General features: G+C 49.0%; 2 protein-coding genes and 1 long non-coding RNA gene across 6 annotated transcripts in view; 2 read left to right on the forward strand and 1 right to left on the reverse strand.

Annotated features, from left to right (window-relative positions):
• SCRN3 (secernin 3) overlaps positions 1-604 on the reverse strand; it is a 54,697-nt gene extending 54,093 nt beyond the window's left edge. For 3 of the 4 annotated variants that reach the window (XM_068245478.1, XM_068245477.1, XM_068245479.1), the window contains exon 1: positions 239-604. The gene's annotated coding sequence lies outside the window, so the exon portion shown is untranslated. The remainder of the gene's footprint in view (positions 1-238) is intronic. The other variant, XM_068245480.1, reaches the window with a different exon arrangement.
• LOC137524945 (uncharacterized) lies at positions 320-6,636 on the forward strand. The gene is made up of 2 exons (XR_011022820.1): positions 320-789; positions 5,942-6,636. It is a non-coding gene; the product is annotated as an uncharacterized lncRNA (long non-coding RNA).
• Positions 6,637-17,197: 10,561 nt separating this feature from the next.
• PDK1 (pyruvate dehydrogenase kinase 1) overlaps positions 17,198-17,869 on the forward strand; it is a 64,134-nt gene continuing 63,462 nt past the window's right edge. The window contains 1 exon segment of the mRNA XM_068245484.1: positions 17,198-17,550. Within this exon segment, the coding sequence (XP_068101585.1) occupies positions 17,430-17,550 (121 nt within the window). The 5' untranslated portion in view covers positions 17,198-17,429.

The following is a 17,869-nucleotide window of genomic DNA, read 5'->3' on the forward strand; positions in this document are numbered from 1 at the left end:
ACCAGAAAGACTTTAGGGGGGCCGGAAGAAGCCTCTGGTAAGGAATTGGCATTTTTTTTTTCCAGTAAGGAAAGGAAAGTTTATTTTAAGGTTACAGGTGTTTTCATTGTAAAACCATTGTGACTGCAAAATTTTAACCTGTATTAGTTTTTTATTTAGTATTTGTATTTATATAACACTGACATGTCCCTCTAGGTGTATAGTTGTATAGTTAGTAAAGGTTGCAGTGAATGCTCGCCTTTCTTGCCTGTCAGTCCTCCAGCGACGCCCCCTGCTGCTCTCCTCCAGCTGCCCTTCCAGCAAAGTACCAGCAGCCACTGTCAGTCAGGACAGACATACATATGGCTGAAAAGCGGTCAGCCCCCCGTAGTGACGTTGTACACTCGCACACATTCTGCCACAGTTACTGAGCAATAGAGGACGAGTGTTACTCAGCGCACGGCTCCATCTCCTTCTTAGAGTAACTCGCTGGCGGCCATCTTTCCGTAGCTCAGATTCAGTTGAAGTGAATGGTGTTACCGCCCACTGAACTGGAGACAGGAAGCTCTATGTGAAGAAGCGTCTTGTTCTGATTGCAGCACATGACGTTGTGTTGTGGTGCTGTGAGTCTGAGAGGCTGAGAGCCACTTCCGGTGTAATGTCTGATTACGCTGCCTCAAAGCTGCCATCCATGGCAGACAACATGACTTCTCATTCTGCGGAGATCGCTTCCTCATTCCACAGAGAGAAGGCAGCACAATCAGACATAGCACAGCTCAGACTGTGCTTCTGCAGAGCTGCCCTCCAATGGTAATTAATCCCGCAGCACTTCCATGCTGTGAATGAGGTCTATTGTGATGCGCTGAAGGTGGCTGATTGTAGGAGAAGATTACTGACAGAGGGCTCTATTCATAAAACCTTACCGCAAGTTTTCCGCTCAAAACAGCGGATTTTCCCGTCCATTTAGCAAAGTCGGCATTCATAAAAGCTGTTCCCGCATGAAAATCTACAATCCCCCAGCAGAGCGAGAAATTTCCGCCTTCTCCAGTGTTTTTCTAGATTTATCTAGAAAAAAGTAACAAAATGGCCATTCATAAAGATTAGAGGAAGCGGTATGAGGACGGGAAATACCGCTTCCTCTGATTTTGCGGATTACATACAAGTGAATGGGACAGACCTCCCAGAGAGAGCAGCGCACGGAGGGACTCTGCCGGCTGAAGTGTTTCCGCATGCCTTCCGACAGCTTACCGCCAGCTTTCAGCGGGAGATCTCCGCTCTTGCATCGCAGCTTTCAAGATTTCTTTGAATGACCACCCAGAAGTGTGAAATACCGCTGCGGTATTTTCCCTCCAGGAGTTTTCTCGCAACAACTTTTTTATGAATAGAGCCCAGAGAAGGAGGTTAGGTTAATTTGCAGGGAAGACAGCAGTCAGAGGTGCTTGATTAGAATACTGAGAGTGTAATCCAATCAGCCATCTATCTGCTGTTAAGTTTCCACATTAATACAGTCACTGCACTTTTATTTTTAACAGGAGAGACCTATTTTATGTGACATAACTACCAGGAGCAAAGACACTTTTTAGTTGGGATATAGTATCGTTATTTAGTATTTATATAGCACCAACATTTTACATATCGTATATATTGTCTTGACACTATCTGTCCCGATGACCTGTTAAGGCCCATACACACGTCGGATTTTTCTGAACGACCCGTCGTTTGAACGTTCCGTCGTTCAGTCGTTCGCACGTCAAATCCGACGTGTGTACAGACTATCGTTCGGGTGATAAGACTGGTTTCCAGCGATCCGCACAAGTCTTATCACGCGAACGATAGTCCGTACACACGTCTGATTCCGCGTGCGAACGACGGGACGTTCAAACGACCCGTCGTTCAGAAAAATCCGACGTGTGTATGGGCCTTTACCATGGAGTTTAAGTATGTGTCCAGTCACAGAGTAAAGTATTGTTTTCCGTGCAGTCAGGGTGAATTCCAAGAGCAAATCACCATAAAGGATACCGGAGCCATCTCGCTTACTAGAAATGTGGGGGGACAGGCATGTGGCATGTACAATGAGCTGTCGTGATAGCCACCGCTCCCCCCGTTCCTCTCCTTTGCCTGCTAAGTTCCCCCCGGCTGGCTGAAGATGGGCAGCACTGCGCCTACCCTAGCCCACCTGTGCGCATCATACAGCATGCAATTGCAGCCAGGAGTGCACTGCGCATGATGTCATCTTGACGCCATGCGCAGAGAGTTCCCAGTTGGGTTCGAGTGCTGTCGAGTGTACGCAGCCGGTCCAGCGTAGGCGTGGTGCTGCCCGGCGCCGGCGGCCCAGATGAGGTTGCCGGTGTTAATTTATCAGGCAAAGGAGGAGAACGGGAGAGCGGTGGGCATCTGGACAGCTCATCGTACATGCCATCTTCTCAGTTTCTCATCTTTTTGGCTCTGGCCTCTTGCACACTATATGCGATTGCGATTTTGATGTGGTTTTACATGCAATTGCGATTTTTAATCGGTACCGCATGCTGCGTTTTTGTTTGGAACGGAGCCTTCGAAAAGCCTTTGGGAGCCCGAGTGCTCTTGAAGATGGGCCTCTCTACACTGCGCATGCGTGAGCGGCCACTCACGCGATTTCGTGTGTGTGCAGTTTGGAGCCGCCTGTCTTCGGGAGGACTTGGCTCCTGAAGACTTTTGAAGGATTTGAATGAATGGAGGAGCTGCCGCCTGAACGAGAGGACTGGGAGCGGAGATGGAAAGCTCATTAGGACCCAGAGCCTTCCCTCTCCTGGGGTAAGTATCTGGCTTTGTATTTTAGGGTGGCCACTAACCATCCAATCTTTTTCATCCAATCTTACCATTTCTATGTAATAGAAGGGCCTGCCTATAGTATCTGTTCAAGTATAATCACTCAGTTTACTCTTCTACTACATAGATTTGGTAAGATTGGATGAAAAAGATTGGATCGTCAGTGGCCACCCTTAACCCCCGGTTCCCATTGGCTTTAAGTAGATGCCCACCTTGCCATCGCACTCACATAGTCCAGAGTATTCTGTGCAGGTGCAGTAGTTCTTCACCTGCGCAGATCATTCCAGATTATGCGAGCGCAATTGTGAGTGACACAGACACGTGCTTGCGCAGGCAATAACGACCCGGCAAGATGGGCATCTGCAACGGAGGGGATCCTGTTGCATCCATGGTAACAGCCACGGCATTCCGCTTCTGTTCTCCCCTACCCTTCCAAGTCGTTCCCCTTTTGGTTTTCCCTCTTGACCATAACAAGTAGTTATTCCACAGTTGTTGTAGTGCTCTCAGATGGTGTTTGTACACATACCCTGAGTACGCTGTCAGACATATTCTAATGTTGCAAACAGGTTACTTGTCTCTTCAAAAGGCCCCAAAACAATGGCTACTTGTTATCGGTTCTAGCATTTTCATAACAATGACTTTTTTTGTGTACAATGTTCATTGAGGCTCCAAAGGTTTGTGAAAATGTAATTGCTGGCTAGACAGTACTTGCAACCTCAAAATACTTTCAAACAATAGTTATGAGAACACTGTAATTGTTCCTTTAAAGTCTTGTAATTCGAATGTGGAATACACTTATCACCACCTGTAGCAATGCCTTGTGCACAAGTGGAGTTAAGGTGCCCATACACTCGTCAGATTGGCAGCAGATAGATAAGAAATGCATCTGATGATCTATCTGATGCGTTTTTAGAACATTTTTTACCAGGATAGAATTCCAATAGATTTCAGTTTGAAATCTATTGAAATTCGATCTGATAGCATTTTTTTGCCATCAGATTTCCATTAAGGCCAATGCAAACTGATAAGCAATCTCATCAGATCGACCTAAATTTTCCACCCTGCCAGTTCGATGGAAATCCATCGATCGGTCGATTGGCCAACCGATTTGCAAACGATCAATCGATCGGGAGAGATCGGTCGGCCAGAAAATCGGCTGAGTGTATGGGCCCCTTAAAGGTAACCATACATCAGATGACTTGGTGGATGATCGACCATCCAATTATATTATTATAATCGAATTGGATGAAAATCTGTGGCGACAAGTGCATGCACGACTGACAATGCGACTGGCGTATTCTCCCATAATGTTAAATGTTCCCCCACTGCCCAGTGCAAGTGATACATTACCTGTCCGTATCCTCCACTGGCTCCGTTCTCCTGACAATTGCGACCCACGTAGTTGCCTAGTAAGGATGCGCGTGTAATGTCAGATGTCACACACGTGGGCATGTTACTAGGCAACCATGTGGAGCATGCGTGTATGGAGAATGGAGGAAGCCCGGAGCCAGCAGAGGACAGGTGGCGGGCACGGCGGAGAGGTAATGTATAACTTGCAATGGGGGGGGGGGGGACACACACTTAACAATACGGGGGATATAGTATCACAAGCGAGGTGGCCAGATGCAGTGTCACAAGGCCAATTCGTGATCAATTTCAGCAATGTTACAGTGGCATTTCAGCATTGACCAGTGGTCGGCCTCAGTGTATGGCCAGCTGATCAATCTCTCTCGAATCAGATTCCTAATCAAATTCGGTTACAGAGAGATTTGTATATTGGTCGGCTCATCATCGCTAGATATATGGTTGCCTTAACCATCGCCAATTTGTTTGCCAAGATGTTTGTGATTTTTTTTTTTATTTGTTTATTACTAATGATGTTGTTTTTTTTTTTAAAATAAAAACACTCCAACCATCTATGTTTGTGGTTCCAAACCTTTTTGAAGTCATTAGTAACAAGACTATGTTCTATTTAAAGCGTTGTGGAAGATGTCAGCATTATATAAATACTAATTAATGCTCATAACCCCCAGGCATATCAATGGAAGTGTAAAGGGGGACTAACAGGAAGAGCAAGGGGAGTGGAGCCACAAGACCACCAAGGAGAGCTATGCTCCCCCTACACCATCCTGTGCCACCTACCCTCTCCCCTACACCATACTGAGCCACCTACCCTTCCCATGAGGTGCCTGCTACCCTCCTCCTAAACCATACTGTGCCACCTACCCTCTGATTAGGTGCCTGCTACCTTCCCCAACACCGTACTGTACTTCCTGTTTGGCCGGAAGCCAGAAGGGGAATACCACATAGTAACGCTGTATTTCCTGAAGGCCTGTTTTTCATGGTGCGGTGTGCGTGCCGCACCGCTGACACCAAAATACAGTGTGAAACCGGCCTGAAAATAATGGAATGCTGTGCATCAAGTTTGTTATCAAATTACATATAGGTGACTTAACGTAATCAAAATGAGGTGTGGAATAAATTTTGATGTGCCTTTCAGCTCGGACCCCTGTCGCATAAAAAATAGGAAGGGAAAAACTCAATCCTACATCCCAAAAAAATAAATAAAAGTATAGGTCATAAATTATTGTTACCTTGCTTTTGAAATATGTTGCCATGAGGGTGTATTACTGTTGTTTTTGCAAATAAGGGTTTGTAATTATTAATAGATTACAACGAGGGAGAAAAACACAACACTTCTAAATACAATAATGTCATTGTACTAGTAACATAACCTAAATGTTGTGATAACCAAGACAAATGGGCAAACAACATGTGTGAGTTTCATCTACAATAGCATTGTTTAATGAAAACATTATCATTCTTCAATTTCACCGGTAAAGTACACAGGCGCTGGGGGCACATAATACATTTAGCGGAGGAGGCAACGACAGCAAGGAGACATCACAAGGCCGATTCCCGAAAGATTTCCTGCTGAAATCGATCAGGAATTGGCCTGCGGTGTATGGGCAGCCAACAGATCTCTCTCCGATCAGACTCTATCAGAGAGAGATCAGTCTCTTGCTAGCTGTATGGGCACCATAACTTTCTCTCTGAAGAGCTCAAAATCTAATCCCTATCGTAGTCCTATGTCCACTGTAGTTTAGGGCCATTTTTTTGTAACGCCAATTAACTTATCTGTTTGGTTTCTTTTTAGATGTGGGAGGAAACCAGAGTGCCCATGCAGACACACTAAGAACACCGTGCAGACAGTGTCCTGAATGGGATTCAAACCGGGGATCCCGTGCTGCAAGAGTGCTATCCGCTACCCCAGAGTGCTATCCGCTACCCCACTGGATCATATACTTACTTACTTCCATATACTTACTTTGCTGTGCTGATGTCCAGAGGTCCTCTGTTAATCAGCAGCTGACGCAGATCTCCTCCTCCGGCGCACTCCATGCCGATCACCAGATGCTCCTATTGGAGGACAGAAAGGACTTTTGGTTAGCTTTTATGCTGCAGCATTCAAGGGACAAGCATCAATGTGGGAGAAATTACCTGAGTCTGGAAAGCAAATCGCCCCTTGATGAGAAAGGGGCATCCAGATGTGGCCCTGAGGATGCGGCTCTCCAGCAGGACCCCTTCCACCTCTGCGCGGTCTTCAATCAGCAGGTTCTTCCTGATGACCTTGATGGCCAGCTGCTCTCCTGTGGCAAGGCAGGATGCCGGCAGAATTCGTCCATAGCCTCCTTTGCCCAGCATGGAACACAAAACTCTCGATAGACGGAGAACATGCGTCACCTGATGGGAAAACACATAAAGAAGATTTTTATACACATGTCAAAGTACAAAACAACACAAAGGCAGATTTATTACATGAATTAACATAAATATCTAAATACACAAGAAGTCGTCCCCTTGCAGTGTGATTCTTATTGCATTACACCCATGTCAGATTCATAAATCCTATAATGATCCTTTATTCCTTAAAATCCAGCAGAACACTGGAGAACATAAGTGATCCAACAAACCTGGGCCAGATTTATCAAAGAATTCTCTCTTATCAAGTGGCAAAATTTTGTAATCCTTATCTGACTCATATCAGAAAATAGGGATTGTGATATATAAAAAATCCACATACCTGGGGCTTCCTCCAGCCCCTGGCAGCAGTCCTGTGCCCTTGCTGCAGCTCCAGTGGCTCCCGGTCTCCTCCACTGCAGATGCTGACCTCGCCAGGTCCGCTTTTGGACGCAGTGCAGTCCTGATAACGTCAGCGATACCACGTGACCCACGCAATGGAACGCACGAGAAGCCAACCTGGCGAGGTCGGTATCTGCAGCGGAGGAGACCGGGAGCCACCGGAGCTGCGGCGAGGGCACAGGACAGCTGCCAGGGCCGCTGGAGGAAGCCCCAGGCAAGTGTATTTTTTTTTTGCCCGGATGTATTCTTTAAAGGGAACCTGAACTATACCTTAAACAAAATGTTTCACTTAACTGAGACTTCCACCAGACCCCTGAAGATGTCTAGTACCTGCGCTATCACTCACCGTTCATCCGGTCCCCCGCCGTGGCTGTTTCGTTTTCGGAAGTGCACCTGTGCGACTCTGGCCGCGTGCGTCCTCGATCGCGCTCCCGTCTCTGTGACCATCTTGTGCCTGCGCAGTATGTGTACTATGTGCGTATGCATACTACGCAGGCACAAGATGGCCACAGAGGTGCTCTGTTCGGCGGAAACGAACATGAAACTGAGCCAAGGTGGATTACCGGATGATTGGTGAGTGATGGCGCATGCACAGGACGTCTGCAGGAGGCTGGTGGAAGCCCCAGGTAAGTGAAACTTTTCTTTTTTAGTTAAGGTTCTGTGACGAACAGCCCTGCAATCTCGTCTAACTTACTCCAGTATCATCAGGGATTAATCGCCTCCAATGGCCTGTAAGACTGTGAGCAAGTTGACGTTAAAATAGCGGTTGCTGGGTCGTCAGGTAATAATGCGACAACGCGTGCCAATCTTGTCTAATCTGACACCGTTACCATTCGGGGAATAGACACATCCGATGGTTTGTAATAGGGTGAACAGAGTGACGCCAAAGATTGGTCGCACCGCTGCCGGCAATGTGACGTATGCGCAGTCACCCACCAATTCCTGTTCCCTTTGATGCAGTTTACCATAAAGCCTCAGACCCTGAGGGAATCCTGAAGGCAGTCAGAACTGCAGGCAAAGTAACCTTTTGGATTGGTTGGTGAGTCCACACACAGTCCAATTTCGATTGTATATACAATCGATACAATCTGTGCTTTCATATAGAGGCCAGGTCGCTGCCACCAATCCACAATAAAAGCATGCAAATGCATGCTAAATCCTGTATGAAAAAGGGTTATTTAGACAACCTTTCTAGAGATAGCAAAACTAACAATATTTAATATCAAAACAGTTATGGTAACATATCTCTCTGAAGATGTGAATTCTTTTGGCAGAGATTTGTTTCAGAACAGCACTTAGACGAACGATTTTGAAATCGTTTATTTAAAGAAATAATGCAGAACAAAATATAGCAATAGAAACAAATGGATACAGAAATAATAAGGGTTCAATATGAAAATAATAGCTGATTACAGTCTGAGCAGTTTGTCAAGTTACCGTGTCCTTTGCGGTAAGTCCCACAGAAGATATGTACTCCAATTCTGGAAAGTTCTGTGGAATAGGTATTAATCCTTTTATCATCCAGCCCAAATCCGTGATGGTACAGGATGGCTGGGGTCTCTCTGCCTAGGCTGAGTGTCAGTCGGTTTTAACTCTTTCTCTGCCAGAGGGTGTGGCTGGTAACAAGAGAGGTTTCCACCCTTAAAGAGAACCCGAGGTGGGTTTGAAGAATATTATCTGCATACAGAGGCTGGATCTGCCTATACAGCCCAGCCTCTGTTGCTATCCCAAACCCCCCTAAGGTCCCCCTGCACTCTGCAATCCCTCATAAATCACAGCCGTGCTGCTGACAAACAGCTTGTCAGAGCTGGCTGTGTTTATCTCTGTAGTGTCAGTCTGCTGCTCTCCCCGCCTCCTGCAGAACTCCAGTCCCCGCCTGCATCCCTTCCCTCCCTGCTGATTGGAGGGAAGGGACGGGGGCAGGGACCGGAGCTATGCAGGAGGCGGGGGAGCAGCTGAGACTGACACTACAGATGTAAACACAGCCTCACAGCACAGCTGTGATTTATGAGGGATTGCAGAGTGCAGGGGGACCTTAGTGGGGTTTGGGATAGCAACAGAGGCTGGGCTGTATAGTCAGATCCAGCCTCTGTATGCAGATAACATTATTTAAACACACCTCGGGTTCTCTTTAACAATCTGACCTCAGGCTGCTGAAGTCCGCCCCTATTGTCTGAGGGACAGAATTGGCAGTTTCTCCAAGTATGCCATAACTCAGCGGATATCTGACATATCATATAAAACCCAACATTTTACATTCCGTCAGCATGCGCTGAACCAATCTATATCAAACTCGCTTGGAGTGCCACCTTCCTTGCCTATGTAATCAATACCTCAGGCTGTGAGATGACTAGGAGATCGATTAACGTCTCAGAAGGTGGGCTGCGCTGGTCGCCTGGCGCACTGTGAGTTGTGGACCGCTGGGCCCAAACGGTTACGCAATATCCATCGAATTATGGACTAATATGAAGTGAGATATCAAAAGCTCATTAAGCCAGGAACACGTCTCTGGGTATTCTCCGGACAGGCAGGAATGTCACCTAATGATTTTACGATGCGTTCCTGTATCCTGCTTCTTATCAGCAGTTCCTTGTAGTAGATCTGTGAGCTATGTGAATGCCTGGTTTTTTTTGGGTTTTATTGGGGATCTTCAGGAAGTGTAAACAAGCACTCACATTCCCCATGGCAGGGCTGGTGAGCTGGAAGAACACTCATTTTCTAAAAGCAGGCTAATGCATTTAAAGGGGCTCTCCAGCTCATAGTTTGAGCACCTTTACATGCGCTTGCCGCAATGGCGTTCGCTGAATCGTGACACCTCCCCCCGAACTCGTTGTGAGGGGGCTAGGCATTCCCACAATGCCTTGAACTGAGCAACTTACTCCTTTGGTGTTGTAGGGTTCGCCACAGCGAGAAAGACCATCTGATCCTGGGTTTACTCCGGGAGATGGGGCGACTCCTGACTGCAGCATCTCTCCAACCTCTCCCTTCACCTCAGTCATGGCAATCTGATCTGTGTCTGTTCCAACAGTCAGTTTCGCAGCTGACAGCTGTCCTAGTACCAGGGATGCGGGATTGCGGTGTTGCTCCCATGTTGGGCGGAACACAGTGATGTCATCCGGGTAAGCGTCTGCACAACCGCGCTGGCCTTCCAACAGGTCACTCCAGGCTTGTGGAAAGGTGGCTGGGGCATTCATCACACCAAAAAGCATCTGCATTAATGCATGTGGGCCAAAGGGCATGATGAACGCGGATTCCTTGCGTGCTTCAGACATGCTTGGAATCTGCCAGTATCCATGACTCAGATCCATGATTGCTAGATAGTTGGCAGACGCCAGCCAATCCAACAGATCACCGATTTGAGGCATGGAATACGCAACGGTTATGGTGATGTCGTCCGGCCTCCTATAGTCCTCACAGAACCTGGCGGCCTGTGGGCTAGAGGATTTTTGGAAGACCGCTATCTGTAACATCTCCTCAAACTTCCTTTTCTCTGCTACTTGCAACGCAGGAGCAGTGAGATAGGGGATCTGCCGTAAGGGCTTGTGGGTCCCCGTGTCCCCTTTGTGAACTGCTGTATTGGTCTGCCCAGGGTCTTGGCGAAGGTTTCGCTGTGGGTGCGCAGGGCGCTCCAGCGAGGCCTTCTGGGAGTAAGAGAGGTGGGGGGTGACGTTCACATCATCCGCCACTTCTAGTGTGGGAGCTATCAAGCCTCAGGGCCCGTTTCCACTCTCGCGGGAAACGGCCGCGCTTCCGCAGAGTTTCCCCGCAGGCAAATCGCGCGGGGAAACTCTGCCATAGGGGATAACTGCGCCGCCGGCCGAATCGCTTGCAGTAGCGATTCGGCCGGAACCCCCTACAGAATTCGCGGCGGAGGCTGCGATTCCCATAGCCGTGCATGGCACGGCTCATGGGATTCGCCCGCGATCCCGCCCACCCGCTCAGTGCCGGCGTGCGTCTACGAGACGCACGCCGCACTAGTGGAAACGAGCCCTAACAGGGAATCTCTCTCTTCCTGTTCTAACTGGCTGTACACTCCTAGGACTTCCCGTGTTCTGTCTGCATGGGCTCCTAACACATTCACCGGGATCATGCTTTCACCTGGGGTGTCTGCTACCTGGGGAATGGGGTCACTGAAGTATTTACCCTTCTCCCTGCACACCTTTAATTGAGCTTCAACTGCTGGCAGCTTAGCGGTCAGGCCCGCAAGCACATCCAGGTTGCAGTTGCTCTGTCGTATCCTCACGGATGTGGGACTACAAGTCTCAGTCAGCTGTTTAGTAGGGTTTGCGGTCAGCTGCTGAGAAACATACTCCCTGCAGGGGTCAGAGCTGACAGGCATGCCTGTATGCTCTGGGCTCAGGTTACTGGAAACACTGGGAGTGTCTTCCAGCACAGTTACACAGGGATTGTCATCATCACACAATATGTCACTTACAGACTTGTCATAGGCCTGGTGATCACAGTGATTAGAGTGGGCTGGAACCCCTTCTGGTGGCTGTGAGCGCAGGCTCTTAGCCATATGACATGCACTGGCTAAAGTGGGCACAACACAATCTACATCACATTTGGTGTAAATCACATTAATATTGACATTGGTCTGGGGATCAGAGATATCAGGGGAAGTCAAGACTTCTCCAGATAGTCCTGAGTCCAGCCTGCTGATGTCACTGAAAGCATCAGCCAGCGTACTCTCAAAATCATGCACAACATTATCACAAACATTTGCATAACATGACGTCATATTTAGCAGGAGTGTCACCCGCCTGAAGGTCAGAATCGTCCGAGGGAATCCCTCCTGTCGGCTCTGAGTTCATGCGGCTGGCCATGGCTAATGTACTGGCCAGAACAGGTACAGCAGCATTTACATAACATTTGTTAATACTGACACATGCATTGTTCTCAATCAATATATGACTTCCAACATTATCACAGGCCTGTCGGTCAGAGTGATCAGAGTAGGCCGAGACCTCCTCTGGTGTCTCTGAGCTCAGGCTCTTAGCCAGATTAGGGGTAATGGCTAGAACAGGTACAATACAATCCACCTCACAGTTATCAGGGACACATGCATTTTCATCAGCGATGACAGGTGTAGAAACATGTAAATGACCATCAGTGGGTTGTAAGTTTACATATAATACCTCCCGCCTAGCTGCGTTAGGTATGGTAGAAAAAACAGTTAAAGTGTCCCTGACCCCCTGCTTTCCCAAAGGTTTGCACAGTATCTGGTTTTGTTCAGGGAGTCCGGCTTGGGCCTCCTGCATGTCTGCAGGGTACTCGTAACGGCACACAAGGGTGCCCAGATCCGTGCCAAGCACGGTTTCAACAGGAATATCATCCAAGACCCCAACAACCCGCTCTTGGCATCCCACTCCCCAGTCGATCGCAACTCGAGCCTGGGCAACATGGGTGCGAGTACCTCCGACTCCTGTCAGGGTGAGGTACTTTCCTGGGAGGATATCCTCTTCCTTAACAAGACTTGAGCGAACTAGGGTAATATCGGCTCCGGTATCACGGAATCCGATGACGGTCTGCCTGTTCACAACAACAGGCTGGTGATTGCTGGATCCCTGTTGCATTTGGGGACCACCGACCAGCAGCACATTGGATGGAGGTGCGGCGTTGCTGACCCCGGCTGGCCAGATAATGGTGTGGAGTTGCTAGCCCCCTGTGGGCTAGATGGCTGGGCTGACTTCCTCCTCGCATAGCAGTTTTGCTTGGTGTGTCCGGGCCTGTGACACAGCTCACACCAGGGCTTCCTTGCCTCACGGTTCCCAGGGCCAGCAGGCCTGCCTTCTCTCCAGTTCTGGGACAGGGCTCTGTCTCTGTCAGGTACCAGGGATTTTCAAGTATCTGGTACCGCCGGTCTGCGGGTCTCCGGGGCCGCGGGTTTGCGAAGATCCGGCACCCGGGTGGCAACAAACATGTCTGCCAGCGCAGCAGCTTCTTTGGCAGATGGAGGCTTCCGCTCCAGCACAAACTGCCTCACATCTGCAGCACATATAGCGAGGAACTGATCATGGATCATCAGATCCACAATAGCTTCAAAAGTCTTTTCTTTAAGGACTCGAACCCATTGATGGAAGGTGGTGCCCAGACGGCTAACCACATCTGTGTGAGAGTCTGCGGGTGCCTTCTGCAGGGCACGAAATTTTTTCCGGTAAACTTCAGGAGTTAACTGGAACTTAGCGATTATAGCCTCCTTGATAGCTTTATAATCGCCGTCTTGATCGGTTAGCATCTCGGCATAGGCATCCAGCGCTTTACCAGTCAGCTGGGGTGTCAGATGGATGGCCCACTGTGCCTCTGGGATGCGAAACTGGCGGCACGCTTTCTCGAATGACCACAGATAGAGATCAATGTCCACACCCTTTTCCATGACAGGAAACTTCGCTTTGGGGGTCACAGGCATAGGTGTACCCCCTGCAAGAAGAGGGCTAGGGGTGGAAGACTGCTCTGCCTGTCTCACCCGGGCCAGTTCTAGTGCATGCTGATGCTGTCGCTCCTCTCTCTGGAGCTGGAACTGTCGCTCCTCTCTCTGGAGCTGGAACCGTCGCTCCTCTCTCTGGGACTGCTGTCGCTCCTCAGACTGGCGTCGCCTCTCTTCGAGAAGGAACTGCAGGTATGCCTGGTCGCCAGTGTCCCTCAGGCGCTGCAGTAGATGCTGTTCCACCAGATCAGGGACAGGGAGGGATGGACTAGGGCTGTCGGTCCCTCTGCGAGTGTCATCCGCAGCCTCTCTGGGTGCATCAATGTCCCTGTGGGTACTTTCAGTCTCTTGAGCTGGGTCTGCAACATCAGCATTTTCCGGCTCAGGAGTATCCTGTCTCTCTGGACTGGATTGTGGCAAGACATCAATCACCTGGCCATCGGCTTCCATGAGGATGGTCCTCAGTGTAGCTTGGTGTTTTCCCCGAATATCGATGCCCCGAGCCTGACAAAGGTTTTGTAGGTCGGGCAAGGACATGTTTTGGTAATTGACTTGCTCAGACATAGCCAAATAAAAACTTTTTGGCAGCACATTTCCCCACACATATATAAAAGTATCTTACTCTCTGACCTGGCTGTGGCTCTGGCTGGATCACCCTGGCTTCCTCTGGCTGGCTGTCTGTCTGTGTCTCTGCTCTGCTGGCTGCGGCTGCCTCTAGGCCTAGTTGTCTCTCAGAGAGAGGCTCTCTGTCTGTCTGGGCAGTGGGCTGGCTGTGTCTGTGTGCGCGGCGGCACTCACTCACACTGTGCTGGCTGGCTTCGTTGTAATGGCTGCAGCTGGCGTGACCACGGGTCGGGCGGGCGAGCTGCTCGGCAGCACTCACAGCCTCACACGTTGAACTGGCTGCGCATTATTGGCTGCGCGTTGCCGGCTCCTCCCCCGCCAAACGTGAGGTCAGGTGGGCTGCCTGGTTGTTTCCCAATTGGGCTGCACGGACCGCGGCGGTGCGCCGACGTCTACGTGTGACGTCAGGCACAGTGTGTTGCTGGGGAGACGAGATCGGGCCAGAAAGGAGGACATCTGGCTGTCCGTCCTTGCCTAGCGCCGGACGGAGGACCAGAGGTCCAAAATCCGGACTGTCCGGCGCAAATCCGGACGGATGGCCACCCTATGGGCAAGCCAAAGATGGAGGGACGAGAGTTGTGTATGTTAAAGAACAAGCGACACCCATGCTAACCTAGAAATAAAAAACACATATATAAGTAGATAAATACTACTTCTACTTACATAACAGATGTATTGTGCTATCCACGTAATGATTCCTGTGAATTTTATGAAGGAAAAGCAGAAAATCCTCTTATAGGCAGTGGCCATCTTGCCAAGCTAATGCTGACATCATATCCTCCCTGATTCTTGTTTCCCCCTCCCTTCTCTTGCTCATTGTGTATTCATTAACTGCCCTCCTCCTTGAGTCTTTAGACACTCCCACTGAGGTGTAACAACTGCAAGGTCTATTTTTTTATTTACACATCCAATCACTGAGTCATCTCAGCCTTGCTTGTAAACACAAGTAATCAGAGGGTGTTTCTGATAAGCAGCTAGATAGGGAAATAAATGGAAGAGGAGGAGTATATTATAGATAAAAAGAACTCCCAGCATTTAACTCTTTGGCACTGTTTGAAACAGTGCCAAACAGTGCCAGAGAGTGTTTGGCACTGCTCCTAAAGTAGAATGACCAGACATCCTGGATTGCCCGGGACACGTCCCGGATTCGGGGTCCGCTGTCCCAGGCAGCATGAGGTCCCGGGAAACGTCCCGCTTTCAGCAGCGGGATGTCCCGGCCTCGGGACTCTGGCCACTCTCTCCTCAATGAACTGGCAGCGACATCTATAGACGCCGTGCCAGTTCATTGCCTGCAGCCCCGCTCCAGCCTCCTCTTCCGGTGTCTGTTTCCGACACCGGCAGGCGAGCAGGGCTACGGAAAGATGGCTGCCGAAGCCCTGTACTGGAGACCTATTTGTGTCTCCAGTACAGGGCTTCGGGCGCCATCTTGCCGTAGCCCTGTCAGCGCGGGAGACTGCAGGAGAAGTAAGACGGTCCCAGGAGCAGCGCGCCAGAGGCTTGAGACTTCTGCCAGGTGAGTAAATGCTTTCTTTCCAGGGGAGCTTTGCCCGCATTGTTTCTTTTGTGGTGAAATGTTTGGCCGCATTGTTTCTTTTCTGGTGAAATGTTTGGCCGCATTGTTTCTTTTCTGGTGAAATGTTTGCCCGCATTGTTTCTTTTCTGGTGAAATGTTTGGCCGCATTGTTTCTTTTCTGGTGAAATGTTTGGCCGCATTGTTTGTTTCTTTTCTGGTGAAATGTTTGCCCGCATTGTTTCTTTTCTGGTGAAATGTTTGCCCGCATTGTTTCTTTTCTGGTGAAATGTTTGCCCGCATTGTTTCTTTTGTGGTGAAATGTTTGCCCGCATTGTTTCTGTTCTGGTGAAATGTTTGCCCGCATTGTTTCTTTTCTGGTGAAATGTTTGCCCGCAGTGCGTTTCTTTTCTGGTGAAATGTTTGCCCGCATTGTTTCTTTTTTGGTGAAATGTTTGCCCGCATTGCGTTTCTTTTCTGGTGAAATGTTTGCCCGCATTGCGTTTCTTTTGTACCGACATGTTGCCCGCATTGCATTTATTTTGTACCGACATGTTGCCCGCATTGCGTTTATTTTGTACCGACATGTTGCCCGCATTGCGTTTATTTTGTACTGACATGTTTGCCCACATTGCGTTTATTTTCTACTGACATGTTTGCCCGCATTGCGTTTATTTTGTACTGACATGTTTGCACGCATTGCGTTTATTGTCTGGTGAAATGTTTGCCCGCATTGCGTTTATTTTGTACTGACGTTTGCCCGCATTGCGTTTATTTTGTACTGACATGTTTGCCCGCATTGCATTTATTTTATGCTGACATGTTGCCCGCATTGCGGTTATTTTGTGCTGACATGTTGCCTATTGCGTTTATTTTCTGGTGTCCGGGGTAACTGTTACTGCTTTTATTATTTAATGGTCATAGATGGCTATGTTTGCTGCTTTGTGGTTACGGTATACTATTAGCATCACACAGTTTCTGCACACCCATGATGCAAAGTCTTGTTTGTCCACATCATGGCGTAAACACTGCTTTCTTATGCCTCGCTGTCACATCATTACGTTAGCTCCGCCCATACAATGTCATGGACACGGCCATTTTTCCCCCCAGTCTTCGCCGCTGCGCGCTCCTCAGTCCTCCCCACTTTTCGCCCCCCCCCTCCCCGTCCCAGGTTGGACCCACAAAAATCTGGTCACTCTACCTAAAGTATGTGATAACTACAAGCCATAACAGCAGAAAAAGTTTTGCAAGTTTTGAATGCAGGATTAGCATCTTTATCACTTAATACACTCAGACCAGTTGCTGTTGAAATTTGATTTTTATGGTGCTATACTGCAAATACAAGTACAGTATTAGCTTAATCTGATGTCCAGCCTCTTCCTTGGAGCTGCACTTGCGCTGTAAAGGAGCCGCGCATGCGCAGTACTAAAACGAGCTATTTCTGACGGGGGAGCAAAAGTTGACAGCAGCGCATGTGTAGTCTTAATAAGTAGCGCTTTCTGACGGGGAGCGAAAAGTGACAGGACACCGGGACGGAACACTGCGTTCAGCTCATTGGTTATGTACTATTCCTTGCATCACGATTGGTTGAGAAACGGCCCCCAGCGGCTTTTGTTGATTGGTTACGGGTCCACCCCTCGATCTGGTTCTGGTTAGTGATTGGTCGGGGGGCGGAGCATGCTTCCAGTTGTTTATTCGTACAGCCCGCTTCTGGCTGAGTCCCCGCAACTGTGATTGGCCGGGTGGGAGAAGCGTGTATGAGGGGGGAAGCTGCATCCTTGAAGCGGAGAAGAGAGGACACAGTGATCTCGGTGTGGGGGAGACGGGCCGGGGTGGGCAGCCAGTGGGAAGGAGGCTGCGTGTAGCTACCTATGTGCCACTGACAGGGGGTTCAGGCTTTACAGTATCAGCGCCCCATTGGTGGGGCTACAGCTGTCAGAGATGAGAATTCTAAGGGCCCTCCTGAGAAGTGCCCCCCTCTCCAGCAGCAGTCAAAGCCTTGTGGACTACTACTCCAAGTTCTCCCCATCCCCCCTCTCCATGAAGCAGTTCCTGGATTTTGGTGAGTCGGGGTCCATAAATTAACCTGAGAACCATTCACCCAATTCAGCATAGAATATGTGTAGAGAAATCCCTAGAGCTCATCTAAGTGTCTACATCCACAATGGAATTTTTACAGCAACCATTTTTTTTCACGATGAATGAATTTGTGACTGTGGGTACCTACCCGCGATAATGCAATATTGTATAGCGATGCATAACGATCGTGACCGTTACTCTCGATCACAGAAAGTGTGATCCTTCAGGTCCTCAGACTCCTGCACAAATTACTGCAATTGTTTAAAATTTTGTTTGTGCCTGCGGTACACGACTGCGGAAGA

This window comes from Hyperolius riggenbachi, chromosome 7 (assembly GCF_040937935.1).
Source record: "Hyperolius riggenbachi isolate aHypRig1 chromosome 7, aHypRig1.pri, whole genome shotgun sequence".
Lineage (NCBI taxonomy): Eukaryota > Metazoa > Chordata > Amphibia > Anura > Hyperoliidae > Hyperolius > Hyperolius riggenbachi.